Below are 25,726 nucleotides of genomic sequence, written 5' to 3'. Positions count from 1 at the left end.
TTCAGCTTGATCCCCCAAATGCATGGATATAAGGTTTTTGAAATGCGCCGAAAAAAATTGGTTATAGCGCCCCCTAGAGGTAGAAGTGTGCGAACGTTTGTGACTGAGGTTATTGCGGTGACCTGGACTTACACTAGAATTGCCGCATCTGTAGGACTTACCGTCTAGGCCGCAGTATGAGTTTTGTTCATAGAAGAATAAAAAAACAATACAAACCAGAACGATTGCAATAGGGTTCCCAGCTCCGCTGGATCTGTGAACCAGCCCCACTCGGTCTTGGACCCCTAAAAAAAGGTAACAGAGTAGCCTGATAGAAAGGTGTGGATAGATTAAATGCCTCCGGGTACAGCCAAAATTATTGCTCATCTTAAACCATTCTCCATTGTCAAAGTCCCCTGTGCAGCTGCGGGTTGTACATGAGCTTGTTGGCTTAAAAGCTGTGATCCTGCCTCATAGTGGTGCTGAAACGCTACACTCCATCAGTATTTCCACAATCAGTAGAATTCTACCCTAAAAGCAGGTCACGTAGTTGCAACAGTAAGTGGCAACAATGACCTATGGCAGGTCTGGGAATCCTGCACTACAATAGACAGTAGGACGACAGATTATGGTAAATACATATATCTTTGGTTTAGCCTTTTCATTGATGAATATTAGAAAACAAACACCTGCTAACCCCAACCCCACTACAGTATATAGTGACTACAGATATCTCAAGTGAGAAATAAAATACATGACACTGTCCCTCTAGTGGTGTTTGTCATAACCTGTTATGGGAATGAAGCATGTCATGGAGATTGTTACAGTCAGTGGCATGTTCAGACTTATGCAGCTACCTGCTTTTACCATTTCTGTCTCCACTACTCTATCTACTTTAATTACTAACATTGCAGTATCATACAGTTTCTTATAGATCAAAGATAAATAGACCACGACATCACAGAGCACCATACGAATGTAATATAAAGCTCAAATACTTTTTGCTTTAAGTCCTCAAAAAGAAATTACCTCCACAAGCGGACATCGAACATTTTCTGTATTTTGCTTTATCAATGCAAATTATATAATATGACAGAAGACAATCAATGTCTTCAAATAATGGTGTGTAAAACTAATTAGGCTTTTATGTTGACACGTCTGTAGTAATAATTTGATCATGTTTTTGGCAGTATAATGGCATCCATATTTAAGACATCAGAGGCTCATTAATTCTGTGCTTCACGGTGCCAAACATGTTTGAACCTGAATGATACACATCACATCAGTTAATCTGGTATTTATTGTAAAGAACAAATGAAAATGTAAATGACAAATATTTTCCCTTCTCCAATACATTCATAGAATGTCACTAAACACTTCACCTACTCACAGCTCTGCTCCATACAACATTCAGAACAGAAACAGCAACACCAGGTTTAAGTAGCTGACAGCAGCACCACTCTCTCTCTATTACCGTAGAATCTGCTCTGTTTTATGTCTACTCTTGCATTAATAAATTAAAGACAATAGTATACATATAATGCAGGATGCTCATAGGATTTTTTTTGTGCACTGCCCAGATTATTATATGCGGTGCTGATTAGTATTCAAGTATTCCCTCACTGATTATTTCTGTGCTGGATATTATGCTAAATATCTGCTTTATGATGTTCTCCTCACATCATTGTCTGTGGACTACATTTTGTGGCACAGTGCAAGGACAATGTTTAAGTAAACATTATGTACATGTTACTAAGAAAAAAGAAAACAAAGAGTAAAACTTGTCAAATGTATGCCATTTTGTTTACAGTGCAATCCCCATGCAATACCACATGCAGTTATAGAGGGTGCATGAAGAAGAAGACCATATTGACCATGCATGACCTCGCATACACAGCCACCCCTGATTGTGCCAGAAGTGGCCTGCAGTCCTGAAACCGTTGCATGATTAGCATTTAACTCCAGTTAAATTCTAACACCACATCCTGGCTCTTTTCTAAGATGTGAGATAGTGATATTCACACGTAATGTAAAAGACAATCACCTATAATCAGATGTCAAGTCCATCCTGTTGCACTCTATTTTACCTTGCCAAACTAGACTGAACGTCATTGTACAGTGACTGGCCACAACGTGCAGAGAAATTTATGTGAACAGAACCGATCTAAACTATTACTTTTGCAAGTTGGCACTGTTGTATAAAAATGTTAATGGATTTAACAGAAAAATTCTTCAACATGGAATAGTAATGGCTTAAGCACTGGCACAAATACATACATCTTTGACATCTTAAAACCATAACAAAACAAAAGCACTAAAACAACCAGCCTTAACAAGCCTCTTGGTTTTACATTTGAAACTCATCTATTACAATGGCCAAACAATCACGTTAGACAGGCATCGGACATGGACAACACACAAGTAAATCAATGAAAATTGACACATTTTTCAGCGTTGAGGAGTTGAATGTAACAAAATATTCACTGTGCAATCATAAGTTTTAAAAAGGCAACAAAATCAAATGCTGAACATAGCAAGGCGTACTTTAAAAACCCAGCAATCCTTGTTTTTGTTTCACAAAACATTTGACAGAAGCTTTTGATGTACAGCTCATATAAAGATACATTTACAATGAAAGTTCAAGTACATGTTTCGTAAATCATCGATGAATTGTAACTTCTAATTTGAACAAATGATACATTTGTCTTAAAAACGTTTGAACAGATTTGCTCCGGCGTTCGGTGTTGCACGACGATTAACGTGAAACTGCTTCGCCAGTAGAATGATGCTTGAGAAAACAATTACAACATGTTAACTTTCACAACTTTTCCATATATTCATGTCCACTTAAAACAAAACACAATCCTCGTATCCATCCGGTGAATAAAGTTCACATTATCTTTGACAGCTGATTGAAAATCATACAGTAAACATGAGGCAGAAGCTATTTGTATCACAATGCTCTAAAACAATTACAAAATATTTGACATTGATAGAACTATTACCATCTGAAACACTTATTCTCAGTTATTATGTACTTATTGTACATAAAAATCAAATCTGTAGAAACAATTTCAGTCGGTTTACAAATGAATGTACTTAAATCATGTACCAAATCCAATTTGCGGAATTCCAATTGCTTCATGGAAAACACACATAGCAGCATGCAGCTTGTTGGCAAATGTTGCCCAGGGGTAAATTGAACCATTTGTGCCTAAGAAGATATCATAAATAGCAAGTGTGAATATCATATAAATCTAAGGTCAACAACTGATGCTGGAAAAACTAGAAGTGTCAGAATCGTATTAACATCTCCCACCAACTTACTTAGCATAAATGAAAATTTCAAAGCATTGTCGGTCCACCGTTTCATTTTTCCCTTTAGCTCTTTCTATGACACTGATTCCAAATTAGCTCTCCCGGCCGGTTTCACCAATTAACATGCACTACAGAATGTCAAATAAATATAATGCAGGCTCCCACTAAAACAGTGTCAACAACATCTCTATTTATGCAATGTCATATATATTTTTTTCCATTCTGTTAAAGACCACGTTGTATACACATTAAATCATGTGGATTTAAAAATCTGATGTTGACTGTTGCTCCTTATTTTACTGTTCTTGCATTGCTTAATGTCAGTGTACTCACTGCATTGACGTTCAGTTTCCCTGTAAGCATGGTACTCTGTACATCAGTCTCTTCATTAAAAACAGTTATATTTAATTGTTTGTATCTTTGAAAACCTTTTTGTCTCGACCCCAGCAAGACAAAAGAATTGCACTACATACAGTGTAGTAATGCCTGTTCAGCCCTAGTTTATTTAAAATAAGCATTCAAATACAAATAAAGACCCAGGATATTCCAATAAACCTTTTAAAAGGCATAAAAGAACCGCTTAACTGAACGAGTGGGTGAGTGATGAACTGATTTATCCGTACTTACTTTTCTCTGTGATTACACTTGATGTAATCCCATTTTGTGACAGTCATGTCCCTGCAAATAGCTGGCTCAAGATTTACTGAGGAAAAGAAAGACGCTTCCTCCTCAACAGGTGTCTGGCAATGAGTTTATGGCACTGACCATTGTTGAGGAATTAATGTTTGAGGTTCCATCTCAAATCCTTGCTTCATCATCAACATGAACTAACAGTAATAATACAAAAAAACTTTTGTTGAGCACTAAGTAAAGAATGGTAAACTTTTTGACAATTTGTGGTTGGGCTAACAGTCCATTGTCCCAGGACGACCTCTTCTGTGTAGTGGTAAATTGTTCAAGAGAAAAATAATTGGCCATGCACACAAAGTATTGCTAGGAGGTCATTTCATGGCTTCGGGATGGCCAGTTAAACGGTCCATCAGTACATGTACTGTGCCCGCGTTCCAAAAAAATAAATTAAAAACGCAATATCCCTCATTACATTCGGTTCTGTAATATCTCATCCCAGGTGTAACAGATGAGTATCCAAACTGCTCCAATGCACTGACAGTGACGTCACTGTTTCTCTGCTGTGGTGCTTTCTCTCCACTGACACCCTGGTTCCCTTAATCCGTTTTCCCGTTCTCCTGAGGTGTGCCGGCTTTGCTCCGGCGTGCTGAGCGCAGCACCTTGTAGCAGCCGCGGGCAATCTTATGCATCCACATAATGTTCATGATGTCCAAGCAGATACTGGAGCAGATCCAGGCTACACGGCCACCCCAGGGCACCAGGTAGAAGGCCTCAGTGCCGTAGACTGCACACATACGACTGTAGTAGACGGGCATGACGGCGATGCGGACCATGAAAAAGACTACTGCCATTGCAACGCCATTCGCCATGTTTGGCCGCGAGGACTTGGGATAACCTAGTACCTCAAAGAACCAGCTGTAACACAACACACAGTTAAGAAAACAGTGTCTAGCAGGGTAAATAATCTCAAAGAGCCGAACACTAAGAGAAGATGCAACAAACAGTGGATTACTTCCATGTAATTAAAATCCCTAACTAATACAACTTGTGACATATACCCTGCTGAAAAGTTGTAAATTGAGCTGAGACACAAAGCCCCGGTCATTAGTAAGCAGGTACGTACCGCTGGTTCACACACGGTGTAGAAAACTCAGCAAGCAGACGGAAGTTAGCAAAATAAGGCAACATTCCTTGGCCCTGGAAGAACAAGGTAAGAAGAGGAAGACAACAAAACATGAAAGGGACAAAAACAAGACACCCAGTCATTTGGATCAGCAGACATGAAGCTGATGTACCACCTGCTCCTCAGAGTATCTAGTGTAATGGAAATTTTCCTTTAGTGAGTCTTCTGAAATAAAGACTTCAATGCAGACATCTTTAAGGTTTTTGTTCTTTGCAAAGGGTCAGACAAACATACAGAGTGCAACCAGTCTGCAGAATGTAAGACAAAGAGCCAGTGAAGAAACAGGTGACTTTATACTCTAAGGGTATTACGCAGTTGTCTTAGGGAGGAAGGGAGTAGGAACCAACTGTCCTGAGATGAAAGCCTATTAAGGACAGTCCGATAAAAAACCCTGTAACAGGTATAAAACACCACACAGTGTAACATAGACATATTCTGGCTTATTATAATAAGGCATATAAAGATAAAACAGTAGACACAGTAAAATATAAAATTTCCATCACACTATGTAACTCAGGTATTATTCCAACTGCGAGGCATCTTCAAACATTACCATCTGATATTTCATATTTCAATACTTTACTGTGTGGGGAACTCAGATGAAGTCCTCGCCAAATATAGATCTATTTGGCAGATATAACAAAAGAGCCTTCTCCTTCAGGGCAGACAATTATTCCTTCAAGTTTTGCGAGCCAAAATTAGACTGGTCTTTAATTTATCTTCCGAATGATTCATCCTCCTCATTTATTGTGAGCAGAAACTCATCCTCCCTGGTGATGTGCAAAATAGCCTCAGAACCTGCCTCAATCTTTTTGATTAAAAATGGAAATGGCTGATCCTCTCAGGAGTATGAAAAAAACCCCACCCATCACCAAAATCTTTAGGATTCATCCTCTGAAGACTGAATAACCACAAAAAAATCAAGCTTTTTTTTAGATTTTTGAGATACCTCTTTAGAGTATAAAATGTCGATCTACTGAAAACTCATAATAAATCATCCTCTAGGAGCCATTAATATCAACATCAAATTTAATGTCAATGTGGTCAGTGACTGGCGAAAGCACTAGAGAAGACTGGCCGACCAACACGGGGCTGGCCTTGAGTGAGACAGTGAATGGTTTTGCCTCAAATAAGGGGTTTTAATATTAGAGCAAATTAGCTACAACATGTTGATCATCCACCCCTTAAAAAAATACCAAAAAAAAACAGGCATACAGCATACAAAAATGCCCACACAAATTGAAGCATTTTTTCACTTATTGAGGTAATCACTAAGAGATCGTAGCGACAAACTATACGCCACCTGTTGCTAGCTCACAATGTTATGTCTTTTCATCCAGATAGAAGAAAAACCACACTGCGAAGACCACACGGCAAGGACATTCATCTGAATAACATCTTCACATTAAACAGGTATTGAGCACATTATCAACACAGCACAGGCTTTGATACATACAACCATACACACATTCAGCAAGCCACTATTTGAAGAAGCAATCAAAAGCCATGCAGAGTACAAAGCAATATTTTTAACTGCCGAACACGTCAATGTTTAGAGGATCAGGGCCTGAATTCCATGTTGTGTTAGATATGAGATCATCTTCATCAGGTTTTACCCACCTTATAGCTGAGCTTCAAGCTGAATTGTGAGTGCTCTTAAAAAATTCCTAATGATACTAACAATGTCTGTAATAATACTTGCTCAGACTTCAGACTGGCCCTCAAATGATCCCACTATTAAATAAGCCTACATGTCTTTATTTCAATTCCGCTTTACACAATCTCACAATTTCCACCTATTCCTGAATAGAATGAAGATGATCTTAAAATCAAGATGCTTTCAGGACCCCCCATCTCAAACACTGCCAACTTGCCTACCTTGCTAAATCGGTTGTAACTTTTGAAAATCAAGCACTCAGTCCAAAACGGTGTTAAAAATGTGCCAATTAGCCAAATAAATTTGAATGAAGAGCTCTTACTGAAAAAAAAAACATTATAGAGAATGCTGTGATTTGTAAAAGTCACAGTATTCAGTTTTACTAACCCCCCCCCCTGCAAAGAACGTACAATTCAAGGTTATTTGGCTAGAGGACTGACTTTCACAGCATGAAAAAGAAGACTTACCGTCAGGGCTGAAACAAAAGGTCATCACTAAAACATACTTACTATGCGATACAAACAGGGTACATGTGCATTGCAGTTTTTGTACCATATGATGTGAACTTTCCACCTAGCATGAGCATGCTAGTACCTCTAGGAACTGGTAAGTCCATACTGTGACTGGGCATCATATCTGCTCAGTGCAACACAACAGCAATAGCAGCAGACAAGACAGGAATGAAGAAGTCCCCATCTAGATCAAGACCTGCTCTGGCTTTCTAAGTAACACACACAACCCTTTTGGTAGTTTTTTGCATGAACGGGATGACACAACCCGACTTGGTGTTGGTAGTTTTTGCATTTAGGGTTTGAAGAGGGGCTATTTATGTTAAAGTCAGTGGAGGACACACAGAGACAGACAGATACATTAGAAGAGTAAAAAAAGAAAAACAAGATGCCACCACAATTGGAAGCAAATAAGAAGCAACACTTACAACACTGAGAAGAAAGCATGCATCTAGTATTTACATAGCAGTTATTATATTATGTTTCCATCTTTTTGATTAGGCTATACTTGACTGCTAAAAACACACACAAAATGCAGATTATGCTGCTATTAAAAACATCACAACACATTGTTTAGACCAAGACATTAGTGAGCAACTAATCAATAATGAAAATATACCAACAAGCTCATGAAATTAAGCTGTTTGTTTTTTTAAATAAAGGTTTCCGAACGCTAAGTAAATATAATTAGGCTGTGTGCCTCAGGATTTATTATTCATATTGAGGAGGTAGAATTGATTGTTTATTTCACATGAATACTTCCACATAAACACACTCAACACATTAACTTATAAGAGACTTTGACAACATATGACAACTCTGACTAGGTACAAAACTAAATAAAATGAAAATGACATTCAAGGGTTAGCCAATGTAATTGTTTTTACCGCAAATGCAATATGGTTACAGTAATGTGGCTCGTGATGTGGTTTTACTTTTTTCAACCACAGTTGATAAATGCGGAGCAATCATTCTGTTATCTCACATGTATTTCAGATCTAGTCTGAGGAAACAGTCATGAGTGTCCAGTAACAGTATGGTAAGCCTACTTCATCTCATTTACCTAAATGTTTGAGATACAGGTGCTTTCTCTGTTGGCTGGATTTACAGTCACTTATGAATCGTAACTTTATTCCAACAACGTGACACTGTTTTAATCTTATTATAATTGTTAAGAAATGTGGAAAAGTAATATTTCTCATTAACAATGCAATGAAGACAGACAAAAAAACCGATGCAAATATGATGTGTGTCACAGTGAAGAAGAAAAACAAATCTGTAAATCCAGCCAGTGACTGGAGTGTAGGCAGGGGTAAGATGTATACTGAACATATGGTTAGTGAAACCAAACATCCATATTGCTTTATTGCTTTTTACCAAGATGTTATAATCATTTGCCAATGGCAACACTGAAAGTAATATAAAGGGTTTTTTTAATCCAAAAACAAGTTAAGTATGGGGACTCAGAGGCTGAGCAATGCACACTGTATGTCCTTTTGCCTTTTTTCTGTACAGAAAATACAGAACATGTACTGTAGGGAACCAAACAGAATTCCCTGTAAGTTTGTATGACTAAAATAAAATATGTATAAAAGAAAAGATTGACTTTTAACAGCCTTAACAACAGTAATTCTGTACTTGTTTCAAACTCACACCTGAGTAACACCTGACAGAATATATTCAACACGGTATTAGAAGAAAGAGGCTGGCTATCATCTTGGGGTCACGTGGATGACATTATTTGACTGGCTTTGTCAGTTTTCCCTCATCAAAGGAGTCTCAGGAGGAGTGTAAGGAAGAGAAAGAAGAGGCAGAACTAGGCTCTGGCACAAAACAGACAGGTAATACTGTTTGTTGGCATGCACGGTAACAAGAAAGGAACCATGTCTGTGTATAACGCTGCAGAGCTGCCAGCATGCACACAGTGGTTAGAGTTAGGCATTCAGCTGCGCTAAGCTCAGAAATGTTCAGCTTACGTCAGATTCACACAACAGTAAAGGGGGGTCAGTAAAACAGAAAGCACAGAAATTGTAATGGCAAGGTGAGGGGGAGGGGGTCATCAGCCAGTACCATCATTGAGCATTCCATGCAAAAAATACCATAGTCATTCATTTCCATAATAATTATCAACAGATCCTGGCGACCTAGAGGGTTTCAGATTGAACCAAGAGTGAACAGCACTGCCCATAAATGCTGAGTACACTGTCTCCATACCTACATAAGTATATGCCAACTGTATACTAATACTCCCAAAACTATTTAAACTTTTTAAACCAGTAATTTCAATGCAAGCATAAAATACTTAATACACATCTTAATAATACCAAAACTGGAAAGGCAAAAAGTGATTCCTGCAGGTACACACTTTCTACAGTATATACAGACAAATATAGCAATTCGTGCCGTAACTAGTGCATTACTTTCTGTAGCACTTTTTCCCCACTTCTACTGGAGCGAAATAGGCTGATATTAAACATCCATTTGTTTTCTTCTGTGATGATGCAGTTTGGGCTACATCACTTGCCCAGGTACTGACTACGCTGACCTTGCATTGTGCTTATTTTACTAACCTATATGAGCTGCATGGGGACAGTTATGGACACTTGGTGGCTATGTTTGTTTAAAAAAAATCCCAGCTTGACAGGACACAGCTGTTCACCCTTGGTTGTCTCCTTCCCATCTTGCCTGCACGTTCTGCTATTGGACAATAGGGCACTCACCAGTACATAGTAGTAAGCATACAATGCTGCCAGATGGTGAACTATAAAAAACTTGTCGCCTATCGCCTTCCAATAGTAAAATATTAGCAGCAGATCTGGAAAACAGAAGTACAGGGGAAAGAGAGATAACATGTCATTTTTAGAGTACATACAACCATAGGCCTACTGCAAAAAAAATACGTTGACAGTACAGACAGCTAAACAGTGTCTATGTTTTTTTCTGACCAGCATTTCTAAGCACCACATAGGTTTAGTGGAGCTACTTAGCAGAGTTTCAGGAGCAGGACCACACATCAATCAAGCCACTCCCGGCATTTCCATAAATACCCACCTAACCCATCTCCTCTTCTTTGCTCTCGCATTTTGCACCCATCATATCTTATTACCAATTACATGCGTGACCTTGGTGGTCTCATTTTCACAGACAAGCTGAGATTACCTGGGTACACTGTATGTTTCTCTTACCAGATATGAGGTAGCCTGTTGTGATGGCAACATTAATCTTCACCAGTGTAGGATCTCCCCTGTAGAAAAAAAACCCACACATTTGGTTTGACTGGGTTTGTGTGATACAATTTTGTGTGTATGGGTGTTGGGCCATTTCTGACTTTGGTGACTCCTAGTGGTAAATAAAAGAAACAGCAACTGAATAAGTAAACCACTTCCATATGTTCCCATTCCCATTAAGCAGAGGTGGATATCATCACGTTAGAATCTAAATAATAGCAAAAGTGGGCAAATTCACCTGTCACTATCGGCCTTGAAAGGGGTAAAAAATGAGACATCAAACTCTTTGTATACCTAGAATCCCTCTGACTAGAACCTCATGCAGAGCGCTTCAACAGGTGGTTCCCAAAGCATAACTGACCTGCTGTCACTGGACAATTGGGCCATTTGTGAAAAAATCTGACATACTGTATAAGATGAACTAAAAGTATGGAAAGTAAAGATTAAAAACATGCGATTCACAGCCAAATCTCACCAAACTGGGTCTTCATTGACGGCATCATCGAAGAACAAGATGAAGAGACAGAAGATTCCCACCAACAGCGCGTGAAACGTTGACACTGTCCTGAAATGAAAACCAAAACACACACAGCCGTCATGATCTGCTCCTGTCTGGCGAGGCCAGGTGCTGACACATGTCAGAGATTTTCTGTTCAATAAGCTTTCCAAAGGAATTGTGAATGGTTATCTTTCATGAAGCCTTGGAGCTGCTCTCTGGTTTAGTGTGCTGGATTTTTAGTACTCATGGTGAATCAACTGATTGCCTGTCAGAGCTGCACACAGATTCAGACCAATTAGACTAAGAGATTAAACTCTGCTGAAGGGTCAGGCAGAGCAGCACACAGTCCCATTCAGTCATTAAGGCAGTGAGACAGTCCAAGTTGGACTGTCTCACTGCCTGTCCAACAGTTCTCAACAATCAGTCAGCAACACAGAATGACAGCCATGCTGACTGGAAGACTGTGTGAATGGAGTCTGTAAAGTCACAAAAGGGATCCCCATAGCCTGGATCCATCTCCACCGATCATTCATTTTCACTGGCTCATAAACTATGTGACCATTTCAATTTTACAAGTGCTGTCATGAGTAATAAATTGAGAAATGCGAGGAAATGAAAATGTGTGATTCATGCAAGTTGGACCAGGCTGGATCCCTCTGAACACTTACCCACTGGACATCAATCTACAGTGGAGCCTGTTCTCATAGCGCTTAAAGATCACAGCAACCAGTCTGTCGCACTCATTCAAGACACCCACCCACTCACACACTTTTCATTCCAATCTATTTGTTCTAGTCAGTCTCTGCAATGTTCCCACAACAGATTGTTGTCTGATCAAATGATCTAGTCATCAGTATGAACACCTGGGCCCTGAAACATTCCTACTCGTCTGTACATTTTGACTGATGAACTGTGAAGATAAAATTGTTCTATTGATGAAGGATAATCAGACTGTATCAGTGTGTAATCAGACAGATGATCATAGTTTATTTGACATGTTATGCCCTCAATTAATAAAGTGATTGCTTCAAAAGGGATGTGGCAACACGGCTAAATACAAGCCAACCATGGAGCTCATTACCACTAGAAACCTAAGCAGTTACAACAAACTGAACAAGCTCTTATCATGCACTGCATGGTAAATCAACTATTGTAACTACGGTAGGTTTAAGCAGGAAGAATCTGTTCAAAATTGAGTGGATGTTTACAGCGGATGGTTTTGTTAAAAACTTTAATATTTACATTAATCTTTTGCTTCTAAACTGAAATCATTGTTGCAGATTGACATGTGCAGGAAATGCATGCATGAGTTCCAATAGGAGCCTATGCATATTTGAATTTTGCACACTTTGGCCACGATCATGAAGAGGATTTTACAGAGAGCAAACATCAGTGAATAACTACTTCTATAAAATTTACAACATAAAAACCTTAAGAATTACAACTAAATACAACTTTGTTTAAATACTAGACTGACTGTTTGTGCTGCTTGCACTAATAATGCCTGCAATGAAATTGGTGTGTAAAACGTTACCAAACCCAATAGGAATGACGGCAACGGGCTTGAAAAACTTTTTTGTATGAAAAATTTCTGGACGTTTCATGCTTTATGAATGGTTTGTAAAAACTCTGCAATGGTTTACTATGTCAGTCAGGGATAGGTACTTGTTAAATGTTGAAGTTATAAGACAAAAAGCACAGCCAAAAAAAGGCTGGAGAAAAAAACAATGATTTTCCACCATGCTGCTGGACCCCTGAAGCAGTGGCATGTAGAGCAAACATTGAAAAATACACAATGCATCCAACCAGTGAGTCAGATGGTAGTGTCACAGGAAATATGTGGGTTGACTGTCCGTGCATGCCTTTGGAACCAGCTGAAACAACCCTCCCCCCGGCAAACATCTGAGCTGAGAGCAGTGTCGCGCTCTGTGCTGTACATAGCAAGGAAATATTCAGACTCATCAGGATCATACGTTCATGTCGGGTCACCTTGAGTTCCACTCCACCTTCTGCTTGTCACTGAGGCAGAGGAAGCCGGGGCTGATTCGCAAGGACATCCAGGGGCTGACTCTGTGGAAGAGCCACTGGAAGGTGAGGAAACTGGTCACCGAGATGGTGAGGATAAGCTGGCTGAATGGGTCCATGGCCACCCAACCCCACTGTGGGAGGATGGAGAGGAAGAGGGTAAAGGTTAGAAAGAAGGCAGAGAAATGCTCTGTTGTTTCATTACAAGATTCTGCAAACAAAAAACATATATTAGTGACTTTGTATTCCCCTTACTTGACACTTTCAGGTCACTCAAACCACATCAGCTGATGGTTACCTCTGAAATCACATCAGCCAGTAGGGGCCCAGTCAATATATTTAACATTGTAGGTGAGCTGCTGCTGGCCTTAAACAGAAAAGGTGGATTAAACCTCATAAGTGAAGTGTGGGAAATGACCAACTATAAGATATTTTGACAGCAACTAGTTATCAACTCTGGTCCATGAGCTCCTTTATTCAGAGCCTCTACTAAACACTGTTAAATAATTATGTTGAATTTTTGACAATGACATGGTAACATACTACTTCCTGGGTCTATCTTGCAGAGGAAGTGTGGCTCTTCAGACAAGAGACACAGGTATCAAGACGAGCTGTCTGTGTGCTGAGACCAGTTATTGTGGTTTCAGCACACACTGCCTCTAAAACACACACACACACACACACACACACACACACACGCCTCCTTTCCCAGGAAGCTCTACAACAAAAATGGGCATTATCAGAATCAGAATCAGATCAGTTACTGTATTACTGTATCTACGCTGATAACCAGAGGCAGAGACCCAATAAACTGCAAAATAAGATAAGTGCTTTTTACACTGGACTTTGCTTTGTTTACTTAAACTCACACACACACACAGCAGAAAAAGTGTCTCTTCAATTTAACTTTGAATAAATCCACGGTTATTGGCTTGCCAACTGTGAGGGTTGTGTTTTGACTAAAAACAAAATGATAACCTGGTCAGTTCAAGGCGACACAGCTTAGTGACTTATCATCTACAGACCCAGTTTTCAAAACACAAGCAAGTGAAATTTGGATCATCCTCCAGCCTGATCCCTGTGTATCAGAGATCTGTACATGGCGCACGGACACAGAGCGACCACGTGCTCCACAACGGCACACAGCTGTTGGAAGGCAGAAGGAGTTTCGGGGAATGCGGTGCGTTCTGGAGTCTGAATATTGAGGGGAACAAATAGCTTTCTTTCAGCTTTTGGAGGATCTTTTGAACTGTCTGCTCATTAGAACTATTGGGTTTAAAAAATGTCCTTATATTGGAGGGGAGGCAAACACGTGCTTGAACTGTAAACATCATTAGTCAGAGACTCACTAAAGCTGCTCCATTGTTGGGATTGCATTAGTCCCACAATGCAGAAGGGAATTTTACAGAGACAAAAGAAATAGCCTTACTCCTGTTATATTGGTGATATATTATAGAGTATATATAGATTATGATTTCATAATGTAGGTTGAAGCTGGATCATTTTGACAAAATGAATTATTACATGATAATATTTTTGTAATGCCAATTGGTGCTTTTTATAGACATTTACAAAACATCTTTACATATGATCACAGTAGAGGGGGTTATGGGAGACTGGTGCCACAGCTTTGCTGTAAGCGGATCTCAAATCGACACAGGTCAGCCATGTGTTGGAAAATGACAGTGGAACATGGGTACGTGGTATAAAGGGTGATCAGCACGGGATAGTTCAATAAAATCCATTTCCTATTTACACATTCTTTAATTCAAAATGTTGTAACATGATGTGTAGTAGCAATCTGTACAATGGCCCAAAGCCACCCAGAAGCCTATTTTTCATATCTGTATTTTTATCAAAAGTTAGCGCTCTCTATGAGGCAACCATGGTCCTAAATAAGCAGCTCTGCATGCACACTGACCTGTAGCCAGTAAATGTATGTCAGTGACAGAGGTCCACTGCAGACACAAAGGGTCCAGGCTACTGAACGGTTTTATGAGCATTGCACTGGCCTGTTTGTATATGGCCTCGTTTGACTGTGGCAGCTCTTGGTACAAGGCCAAGTCAGTTAACTTTAAAATACACATTTACGTATCTCTCCAAGCAATACAGCAGCCAGCACAGGCACACAAAAACACACATCTCCCTCCCAGGAGATCTGGCCTTGGTGATTTTATACCTGCCTTTGTTGCTGTGTTATGCCTAAGAAATGCTTGAGGACAAACAGTGCACTACACTCAAGCACTGTAGCCAAGAAAAAAGTCACCAGGGAACTGAAAGGCCAATTCCACAGAGTCTTCTCTGTAGTGCATTAGTGGGCCGTGAGCACCAGTGCTTTAATGTAGCATGCTGCGAGGCAGAAAGACTTTTTGTTATATGAGGGACACTTCAAGAGTCCATACTGATTTTGACTGAGGAGATCTCTAGATATCTAAGTAAGGCTACTTCCAGCAGTTCTTACAAAGCACAGCCTTGGATTGTTTAGGTACACACATACATGTCGGCGTCCACCAGTAAGTAGGACCATGTAGGACCCTGCTGCCAAGGACAAATGGTTACAGAGGTCAACTAAAGGATACAGAAAGCAAACAGCTGGAGCACTGTGGAGAACAAAGCACTATGAGTTTATATAGCCTCTCTCCACAAAATCTGCTTTTTAAGAAATGCATTTGCCAACTCGAGTGTGTTTCGTCTGCAGGTATATATACATTGTGATTTCTGGATTTTTTTTTTTAGATTATGTCTCTCACAGTGGACATGCACCTACGATGACAATTTCAGACCCCTCCATGATTTCTAAGTGGGAGAACTTGCAAAATAGCAGGGTGTTCAAATACTTATTTTCCTCACTGTATTATTTCAACCCCACACAATAACACAGTGAATATGCTTGTGTTCTGATGAGAAAGTACAAGTGAAAGCTATATAGGATATTGTGGTTATGTCAATAAGGACAACCACAAAACAGACGTTTGGAGGTGTAAGAACACAACCTGCAAGCACATTTCCTGGAAAAATCTGTGAAACTGCGACAGGGCTGGGCTTTATTGCTCTGACTTCAAGCCAGACCTTTAGTCATACCTAAAAAGGTGGCTGAAACTATTACCTCCAAATAAAGACCCATGCAAGGCATCAGCCAGTTACTTTGAAAAAATAATTTCCTCTTGCATCACACTGTAGTCATAAGCAGATGTGCACAAGTCAGTCTGGAAATGTGTCCTGGTGATTAAAAGGGTGGAAATAATGAGTTTAAAAGGAATTAACTACAAACTAACTCCATGGCTTAAGATAAGTGTTATTCAGACCTCCACTCATTTATTATTGTCTCAACCCGTCAGGATATACACTGGCATGTTTGGATCCGCCTTAAAGAGGAGCCTGGTTTTCATTTTCTGGGAAGTTGTGTCTGTTTCAACTGAACAGGGCTTAAACAGGTTTCTTACCTGAAGAATGTTTTGGCCAGCTCTATCTGTTCCTATAAGTAGTACGTACGGTTACTATGCGCTTGCGTAAGACGAGTAGACCTTTTTTATTTTTAAAGGAGGAAACGATCGCCCCACGAAAATAACTTAGATATGTACAAAACCATATCGCATTCCAGAGATGCTGTGCAGCATGTCAACATAAAATCATAGAGGCAATCCGATTGTTTTCAAAGCAAGGACTACGGTAAAAAACGTTAAAAGCACAAGGCCAATTCTCGCCGCATTGCTTGGCCAGCTGCTGTTGCTGTAAAATGTGTTGAGGGGGAAAACAACACTGGCCTGGTTGTGCTTCTGTGCACCAGCCACAGATATGAGAAGAAAACATGTAAGATCCCAATGGACTTACCTTAAGACTTTCATTAATATGATTTGCGCCTCACTCTCTCAATGTTTGGTTATGGTTTCCAGGGTCGCTCGCGAAGCCTCGTATGTTGAGTCAAAGCCACAGCCATGCCGAGTCATTTTTGATCAACAACACAGCCAGCCTCTTGCTCTCCGCACGCACCCTAACAACTTGTGGGGGATGCGGCGAGGCTGGAGCCCCGCGCCTGGGCCAGCTTTGCGGTGTTTACGGAGAAGCCCATCCAACACAAAACGTGCATACTTGCAGAGGTGCGGATCATGCAGCTCGAGGATCCATAATAGGAATGATGGAGGAGGTGGGGGCGGGGGTGGTGGTGATGGTGTGTGAGTTAACTCTCTCTCTCTCTCTCTCTCTCTCTCTCTCTCTCTCCTACAGGGCTCAAATTACAGCTGAATTCTTAAAGATACACACACACACACACACACACACACACACACACATGCGCAGCACAGTCTATGGCAGCACCACAGTGGTCCGCCCAAGAACACTCACTGCTTGCGTCTATTTATAGCCAAGGCTTGTTGAAGGCTAAATCAGACCAGATAGCCAGTAAAGCAAACGGCAGAAGCACGGCCCACTGGTCTCATGTCAACGAATAAGGCTTTTAAATCCATCCCTTCGCAGAAACCTTGAACGCATTTAGCCACATGCGATATTTGTCACAAACATTCTGCACAATTCATGATGCTGAGTGGCCCAGATGTAGTCTACATGATTATTATGCTACTCTGACACAACTGGAGGCAGGCCTGCTCACTCTTACTGGGTTGTAATACAGTCTATGGTTATAAGTCAGTGAGAGGCTCCATTCATAGCCCACTCATTCACAGAGAAAGAAAGAAAAGGAAAACTAGTCAGGACAGAAGAATAGAAGGGGGGTATTGTAAATAAACATTCAACAGCAGCTCTCAACTCTTATTAAGCCACATGGCCCTGTCCTTCATCAGATGTCAGCCTTTTAGTGTCACCAGAGGTCACATCACAGATTAAATGACCAGCGGCTGCAACATTAAATCAAATCTCCCTATGAATTGAATGAGCAAAGCCAGTGCACTTACAGCACAGTGATGTGGTGGCTGCAGGTTTGCAGTTGTTAATGGTTCAAGGCGTCACTGTTGCATGCATAAAATGTTTTTCACTGGGTCCTTGCTAGTGGTCTCTGTCACACACAATCAGCAGAGCACACACACACACACATGAAAAGAAATCATGTGAAAACTGTCCATTGTACCCAATTTATAATTCATTAATAACAGTGTTATTCACAGTAAAAGAAGTGTCAGCTACTTCCCTGGTCCTCAACCTCCTCACCGCTGGAAAACATTAACTCTGACGTCTGAGCAAGCATGAGGGAAGTTTCCACTAACATGTTTTCTTTTTCATTCCTCTGTGGTGCTTTGTCACCTAAATTTCCCCTATGGAAGATTAATAAACACATATCTTATCTTACTGCGTCTTTACTCCACATGCATTTGTTGACTGTGATTTAATAAGGTTAAAGTAAACACACAAACTTCACCAAGTCTAACATCGAAGAAGAGCCCAACCTCCCGAGGGAGACAACCTCCCTTTGCTCTAACAAAATCCCTGGGGGTCTCACTGCACTGCACACTGTTATGTGTTATTGCTCTCTTACTGTTAACCATGGTGGGTGAGAGTAGGGGCATTTGACAATGAGCTTATTGCACAATTAGTTAACAATACAAACCAAATTGGTGTCTACATTTCAAAATAAAAATATATTTTTAATGTGTTGAAATGAATTTGTCCATAAGTTATATATCCAAAAAGCAATAGCTGGTTGACATCTCGCATAAACTCTACCAGAAAAAGGCTAGTCGAGGCCGACAGTGAGAGAGAGTGGGGAAACAGGTCTGAAGCTGATTGATGCGTTCAATTGAACTCTCACTGCCTTCGGACCAACCGGTGACAAATAAATGAATCACGGGCTATAAGTAGGACCTCCTTGACATATACATCTAAGTTCTGGTGTGGGTAGATTTGTTTCATCCCTTCAGCTTTTAATAGCTGATAAGGAAGAGTTGCGTATATACTGGTTGCAGTTAGAAGAGTTGCAGCAATCAACACTTCCGTGCCTGTTAAATATCATGTCAGACTTATTTCGCAATACAAATGCATTCTGGGTAAAGCTTTTCAAAGCAACTACCAAGTCACGTGACCGTTAGAGGCCGTACATATTAGAGCTGGATGAGGTTAAATCATGGAGTTTTAAACATACAATTTTCTACTAATAGTTTATCAGATGTGGGTTACTGTGGGATTATTTATTGGTTTATGTGGATCAAATCGTCGTTGCATCTGTTTTCGTTTTTGTTGGTACAGTGAGTGGTAACTTTAGTAAAATTGCGTTGTGATTTAAACCCCTACCACTGTTTTCCCCCAAAATAAATATTTTTATTTACTAAAACCGCAAAGCACGATGGGATATACCAACCAGAATGGTTCCGCCCACTCAGTGGAGGACTAACACTAACGCCAGAGACTGTAGCATATTTGATAACACGTATTATACTAGTGTTTGCTTCACTCTAAAATCCTACCGTTTCTCTGCATTACACTGTAGTAATGCACGGTAGCTGTAACAGTATGCAGTATATATTATATCAATAGCCAGCATCTGAGGTGGCTGTCCGACAGTACCGACTTCTGCCACATAGCTGTGCTCCATCTCCGTGTTAATAACCCCAACTGGGTGGATATAGTTGGAAATCTTAGGGGGGTTCCTGTACGGTAGTAATTTTACAATAGCAACGTTTGCACCCTAAAAGGATTGTAATTCAGTTTTTACATTTTTAAAACCAGAGATTTGACATCCTAGTTTATACATTACATTGCATTATTTTCTGGAAAAAATGGGTTCACTCTGCTGGTTATCAAAGAAACACATCTTAATCAGTACAAAAAATAAGTTGGCTACAATGTAATGTAGAAATGACAATAATTTCCACAGAACTTCCAAACTTACATTTATTTAAACCTTTTTCTGCAATTCTTTTCCATATTATTGTAGTGAAGCTTTACACAGTCAGACATGTCAGTATTTTAAGTTTGTTTAAGGTTAGTTACTCAAGAAAGTTGACTGTCATCTGGTGTGAGAGAACACACTAGAAACATAGTTAAAGATAAAATATATCCTTTTTATTATTCATATGGAAATACAAAATGCAGAAACATGCATTGGTAATGGCATAAATACAGTAGGATCAACATACAAAAAATAATTATAAAAGAAACTGGAAAAAATTAAGCTCATGGAAGCTTCCACTGTAATAGTGGTGGAAAAATACCATGTGCTTGTCATGTAGACACAAGAGAGAGAGACAATTGCGTACTGAATAAAGAGAAAAAGCAAAAAAAACACATATACATTACATTATTACACATAAACATGTACTTTGGTCAATAAAAAAGCAAAAAGATCATAAATGCACCAGTCAGTGGACTGAATTATTCAGACGAAGTATGAAGTTTGATACACAATATATAAATATAAAAGCATCTTTAGTGATCAATGTGGAATAATCAGTTTAACTATAACATTGAATTAGTGGTAATAAAAGCAATAAAATGAAAGCTAGTGGACCAAAGCCGCACTATAATAGTCTGTTTTGTTGACTAAAGGCCTCTTAAGTGAGTGCATGTACCATAGATTCTTTCCGGCGGACACCTTAAAAGACAACTTAATCCTACAAGGTGCTCTTTCTCACAAAACCACTCATATTTCCACATTTGTGTGTTTTGTCATCAGACAGTTTGGCATTTATTATATGGATATATGTAGCTCTTAAAAATATAGATAATATGAATATCAAAATACTGTCACACAAAATATGATGAGTCTTGAGTTGATAATGGATCATAACTGTGATGACTAAGTCAAAACTAACTACAACACAATCTATAAATATCACAATTTTGTGCCTTAGTACAAGTCATTATTCCATGCTTTTTAAAAATTAACAAGTCGCCTTACACCATGTTTTAGCTTCATTTCTGAGCCTGTGGTGACACTATTGTAAACCCAGCACAGTAATACATTTTACAAATAACATTCACCATAATAAGTGTATCAATACACTCCAATTTAAATGTTTTGTTTCAGGGCGTGGCTTGGATTATTAGTGTCAGTCACCATGTAAGAATAGCACCTTGGAGCTACGCTAGAAGCTCACAGTAAAAAGGTGTGTGCACAGGGTATGCACACTAGGCACTTCTTTAACACACGTGTCTAAATTCACACATGGTCACATGATGCATGCATGTACATCCATGCACACAGTTAAGACCTGAGAATGAAGAGTTGAAAGTTAAAATACGCTTGCTCAACTACCTTTACTAAATTAATATGCATTATTTACTCTGGATACAGGAAACTGTCTAAAAATGCTTAAACCCATCAGAAAGTTGACAAAGAGATTCTTCCACAACATGTTAGAATTGTTTTGGCTTTGTGTGGCACTTAGCAATTCTAAACACAACGTATGTATTCCTAGCAGATGTTAACGGCGAGATAATAATAATAATAATAATAATATAGCATAATAACATAATATAGAGCTCAAACTGGTTCACTCAGCATTCTAATACTAACTTCTTATAAAACATCCTTCGTAAAAAGCTGAGCTGAATCTGCTCTGCTCTGAAGAAAATGGGACTTTTTTTCACATTAATGTGCTTTACACTTAATTAAAACCTCGAGGCATACCTGAACTCACTCCAAGGTACACCATAGCACATTTTAGATCTTTTACACTCCATTACTTCTCTGGGAAGGAACCAGATTGCCTAAAAAAATGCATTTTTTAAATGTTTTTTCACATGAACGATCCACATATGATTCTAAACCCTGCCCATCTTGCAAGTGAGGCAGATAAAATGGTACAAAATAAATCTCTACACAGCTGAAGCTGTTTTGATTTTTCAGCATAGATGACAATAGTATGCATCCAGACATTTAAAAAGTTCCAAGGACAGAAAAAAAAGGAATAGAAAACATAGGCTTTAAAACCACAGAGTCGTAGCACGTTGGCATTTCCTGCCCCTCCAACTACACCATGAACTGGGTGTATCCCTCAGCTCCTGTGACGATCACATCCATCCAGATCCTCATGGCCTCAGGAGAGGGAGCAACCATGTAGTAGACTCTGTCATGAGTCTTTACACTGAAGGTCAGGGAGGGGTTTGGGCTCTGAGGGAGAGACAGGAAGGAGAAACAGGAACAGAAGGAAAAAGTAAGAGGAAGAGATATCTAAATTAGAAGACAATAAATCACTTTTCAAGACGGGACTTATTTGCATCTCATGTAGCAACATAATGCAGCACATACTGTAGATGTAAACACATACCTTGTGTGCGTTCTTTAAGTGATCATAATACACTTCTTCAATAGCTTGGAAGTAGATGACTCCTTTCAGCTTGGCTTCGTGCTTGTCTGAAGAAGAAAAAACAGTAGCTATAACATATACATTAAATGTATAAATACAAATGTGTGACAATGGGCTGTATCATGTTCAGTTTTAGTTCTATTTATTGATTTGTATTTTAAATGGGGGTGGTGATGGCGCAATGGATAAGATGGTGTGAGAGACCCAGATTCAATCCCCCTCTGTAACCCATCCCTGAGCAAGACACTTAACCCCTCGTTGCTCCAGAGGCGTGCGACCTCTGACATGTATAGCAATTGTAAGTTGCTTTGGATAAAAGCGTCAGCTAAATGAGTAAATGTAAATGTGTGTAAAATATTAAATATACTGTATATGTAAAATACCTGTGTATGTAACTCCATCTCTGTGGATGCTGCATACACATATTCCATGTTGTCTGGGTATTTGTATCAGTGCTTATGTGGTAGATTTTGTGCATCTTCTGCCCTACCTGCATAGTAGGAGAGTGTGCGTCGGTTGCGGTCAAAGACGAACCAGCGCTTCTTCCAGGTTTTGATTTTGCCTCCCATTTTGACCAAGTAGCCACGGCAGGTCTTTTCAGAGATGGACAAGTGGAAGCATGTGTCTGTGCTGTGGCCTGCCGACTCAATGTGAGCCCGCAGGTCAAAATCGTCCTTTCGTACCGGCAGGTACCGTGTTAGTGGCCGGGACTGGAGGGAAAAGAGTGAAAGGGTTTACTGAAAAGGAGAGGTTCAAGTAATGGCTTTGTCGTATTTATGATTTGTTTTGCGTTTATTTAATTCATAAGAATCATGGAGATGTACATCATATGTTAAGAGTGATTAAAGTACAAGATTCTTCCTTCTGTTGCCAACAGTCGATGGTTCAGGCAAAAGAACAAAAGATGAAGGATGAAGCAAACCAAGAACTGTAAGCAGAGACGTGATTGAAACCATACAGAAAGAAGGAAGCATGCATAAAAAGGTGACATCAAGTTCAAAGTAATCTTTTGGGTAAAAATGACAGCATGAGAAACCTCCCTTTCTGTTGAGAAAAAGCTTTACTGGTTGCAACAAGGGTCAAACAGGTGATTAAAGAACGTGCTGTACCAAATAACCGCATATTGAGAAACACTGCAGCTACTTCCCTATTGTAAATGAACATTTCTGAGTGGAACACATATCTTTTATGCTCCAGTCTTGTTTTTCTTTCCTACCTGTGCCCTCTGTTTCTCTCGCAGTTTCACCTCACGGTCGATGAGTTTCTGGCGTCTGTTCGTCTCCTCTTGTAGCCTTTTCTCCAGGTCCTCCCTTCTTCTCCTCTCCTCCTCCAGTGCCTGCTTCCGCATGTCCATCTCTCGCTCCTGAGGAATCATTTAAATTGTTGCAACGTTTTCAAACACACACACACACACACACACACACACACACACACACACTTAAAGTCTCTGTGTCTTTAGGTTTCGGGGATTTATCACAAAGGCAAACCAAGGGTCATCATTAGTGCTTTTATATATTTGGCCCATGTCTACCATTTACAAGCTGTAAAACAGTGAAAACAAAAGGATAAAATCAGTGTGATTCTGATTTTGTCTCGTGCTGACCTTGTGTTCGAGGAGGCTTTTCCTCTCTGCCTGAGCTTCTCTCAGCAGACGCTCCATCTCCTCTAGCTTGGCCACATTTGAAGTACTGGCACTGCAGCGCATGCACACACACACACACACACACACACACACACACACACACATCAGACAAAGAAGCAGTAACAACTTTTTTTCTCTCTGTACAATAAACTACTTGGCATACAGTCAACACCAAATCAACTGTTAAGAGGTTGAACCTGAAACACACTGAAAATGTGATGAAACAGAGCGGCTGCCAAGTTAATCAATTAAACCTGCTACACCAGCAGTCAGCGTGACAAAGTGAATCCATTCAGACTTTTCCACGTGTTTTTTCAGGTGTTACATAATTTCGGAGATTAGGTTAGTGCCAGTTAGTGGATGTACATATATATTTAGCTTTGTATCAAAGCTATCGCTGAGAAGGTGGAGTATATAGTCTTGATTCAAAATATAGCGGAGAAGACATGGCTTAAAGTGTTCTGTTTAGCATTCCAACAAAAAGACTTCACTCTCCTGAGAATACTCCCGATTATTCACTATTTATCTGTGTCTGTGTGTGTGTTTGAGTGTGTGTTTGTGTGTGTGTGTGTGTGTGTGTGTGTGTGTGGATACTCTTAAAAAATATGGGAGATTTTATTAATATTTGTAACCACCAGAAAACAATCCACAAATGTGTACTATGATGCGCAAATATTTCACTATCTATAAATAAGTGTTTTTACATTTGTAATGTGAAAATTCATATTCACAAAAATACAGAGTGACTTCTACACACTAAACAGTTTTTGCACATTTGCAAATTGCTTTCTGTCAGTTTGTGGGTTATGTTACATTTGTAACTTCCTTTTTACAAATTTTTTTAATTTTGTCCAATGTGTACTGCGGAGATCTGTAAAAATACAGTGCAATTTGCAAATATGTACAATTTACTCTGTACACACATATTTTAATTTCACATACAAAGTGTTATTTACACATTTCTGTGTAAATTTCCTGTCAATTTGCATGTCACGTTACATTTGTGACTTCCTTTTACACATTTGTGGAATTTTGTCCACTCTCACGATCTGTAAACAGAGATCTGTAAATGTGAGAGCAGATATTAGCTACACCAGCAGGTGGCAGTAGCGACATTGCCTCTCATGAGTTGTAAGAATATCCATTGCAGTACCCAGGGTCATCTGTAGGAGACAACAACTTCTGCTTCTGCTGGACCACTCGACTTTCCGCAGTCTAAATTTTTCTGTATAAGTGTATATAGTTTACTATTGAATACTTTATCACTGTATTTGTTTTACATTTATATTTAAAGAAATAGACCACATTTGAAAGTACTGTTGTACCTACTGTTTGTAGGAGCTATTGTAAACTCTATGTATAAGGTTACAGTCTTCAAAAGTACAGTCAATGTCCATTTTGCATGAAAACCTGTATTTTTTGTAAAGCTCATGAGTAGGGTTTACATGACACCTCAATACTGGAGATCTATCTTGGGGTGCCGTTTCCAACCAACCTAAGACTGACATTACTGGGGGACCTCTTAGACAACATGAGGGGCTAATGTACACTTTATCAGACTAGCCCTATTGCAGCTAATAATTGAATAGCCATTCACTGGACCACGGGTAATAAAAAGTAAATTTAATAAAATTAAAAGAATAAATAGTTTTCACCATAATTCCATCCATAAGTAACACAATGACAGAACATATGACTATTTGGATCATGGGTTTCATACACTTTCTGTAATAAAACATCTAAAAGCAAAAATCCTATCTGATAAGCATGTCTGGGACAAAATCTTATCAAATGGAGATCTGT

General features: G+C 39.4%; 2 protein-coding genes across 7 annotated transcripts in view; both read right to left on the bottom strand.

Moving 5' to 3' along the window:
- Positions 1-1,261: 1,261 nt before the first annotated feature.
- Positions 1,262-17,176, bottom strand: LOC123980669 (TLC domain-containing protein 4-B-like). 2 transcript variants are annotated; one of them, XM_046065201.1, is made up of 8 exons: positions 16,859-17,176; positions 13,283-13,394; positions 12,992-13,161; positions 10,979-11,068; positions 10,462-10,520; positions 9,997-10,091; positions 5,051-5,124; positions 1,262-4,842 (listed from the first exon to the last, which is right to left on the bottom strand). In XM_046065201.1, exons 3-8 carry the CDS (start codon positions 13,144-13,146, stop codon positions 4,524-4,526), a joined length of 792 nt encoding a protein of 263 aa, XP_045921157.1. In that variant the 5' UTR covers positions 13,147-13,161; positions 13,283-13,394; positions 16,859-17,176; the 3' UTR covers positions 1,262-4,523. The 2 variants fall into 2 exon arrangements, with proteins under 2 accessions (XP_045921157.1, XP_045921149.1); XM_046065193.1 differs by lacking the exon at positions 13,283-13,394.
- Positions 17,177-20,013: 2,837 nt separating this feature from the next.
- phldb2b (pleckstrin homology-like domain, family B, member 2b) overlaps positions 20,014-25,726 on the bottom strand; it is a 45,421-nt gene continuing 39,708 nt past the window's right edge. For all 5 annotated transcript variants that reach the window (XM_046065153.1, XM_046065163.1, XM_046065172.1 and 2 more), the window contains 5 exons: positions 23,885-23,975; positions 23,498-23,644; positions 22,772-22,991; positions 22,243-22,328; positions 20,014-22,085 (listed from right to left, as the gene is read on the bottom strand). In XM_046065153.1, coding sequence (XP_045921109.1) covers positions 21,945-22,085; positions 22,243-22,328; positions 22,772-22,991; positions 23,498-23,644; positions 23,885-23,975 — 685 coding nt within the window. In that variant the 3' untranslated portion in view covers positions 20,014-21,944. The remainder of the gene's footprint in view (positions 22,086-22,242; positions 22,329-22,771; positions 22,992-23,497; positions 23,645-23,884; positions 23,976-25,726) is intronic.

Source organism: Micropterus dolomieu, linkage group LG01, assembly GCF_021292245.1.
Source record: "Micropterus dolomieu isolate WLL.071019.BEF.003 ecotype Adirondacks linkage group LG01, ASM2129224v1, whole genome shotgun sequence".
NCBI lineage: Eukaryota > Metazoa > Chordata > Actinopteri > Centrarchiformes > Centrarchidae > Micropterus > Micropterus dolomieu.
The sequence above is the reverse complement of the archived record's forward strand: the minus strand, read 5'-3'. Positions and strand labels throughout refer to the sequence as shown.

Coding starts and splice junctions, on each gene's coding strand:
- LOC123980669 (XM_046065201.1), bottom strand. CDS start 13,146: ATGGACCCATTCAGCCAGCTTATCCTCACCATCTCGGTGACCAGTTTC. Junction 10,521..10,978: donor GTCAATGAAGACCCAGTTTG/GTGAGATTTGGC, acceptor TTTTTTCTACAG/GGGAGATCCTACACTGGTGA. Junction 10,092..10,461: donor AACAGGCTACCTCATATCTG/GTAAGAGAAACA, acceptor TCTGTTTTCCAG/ATCTGCTGCTAATATTTTAC.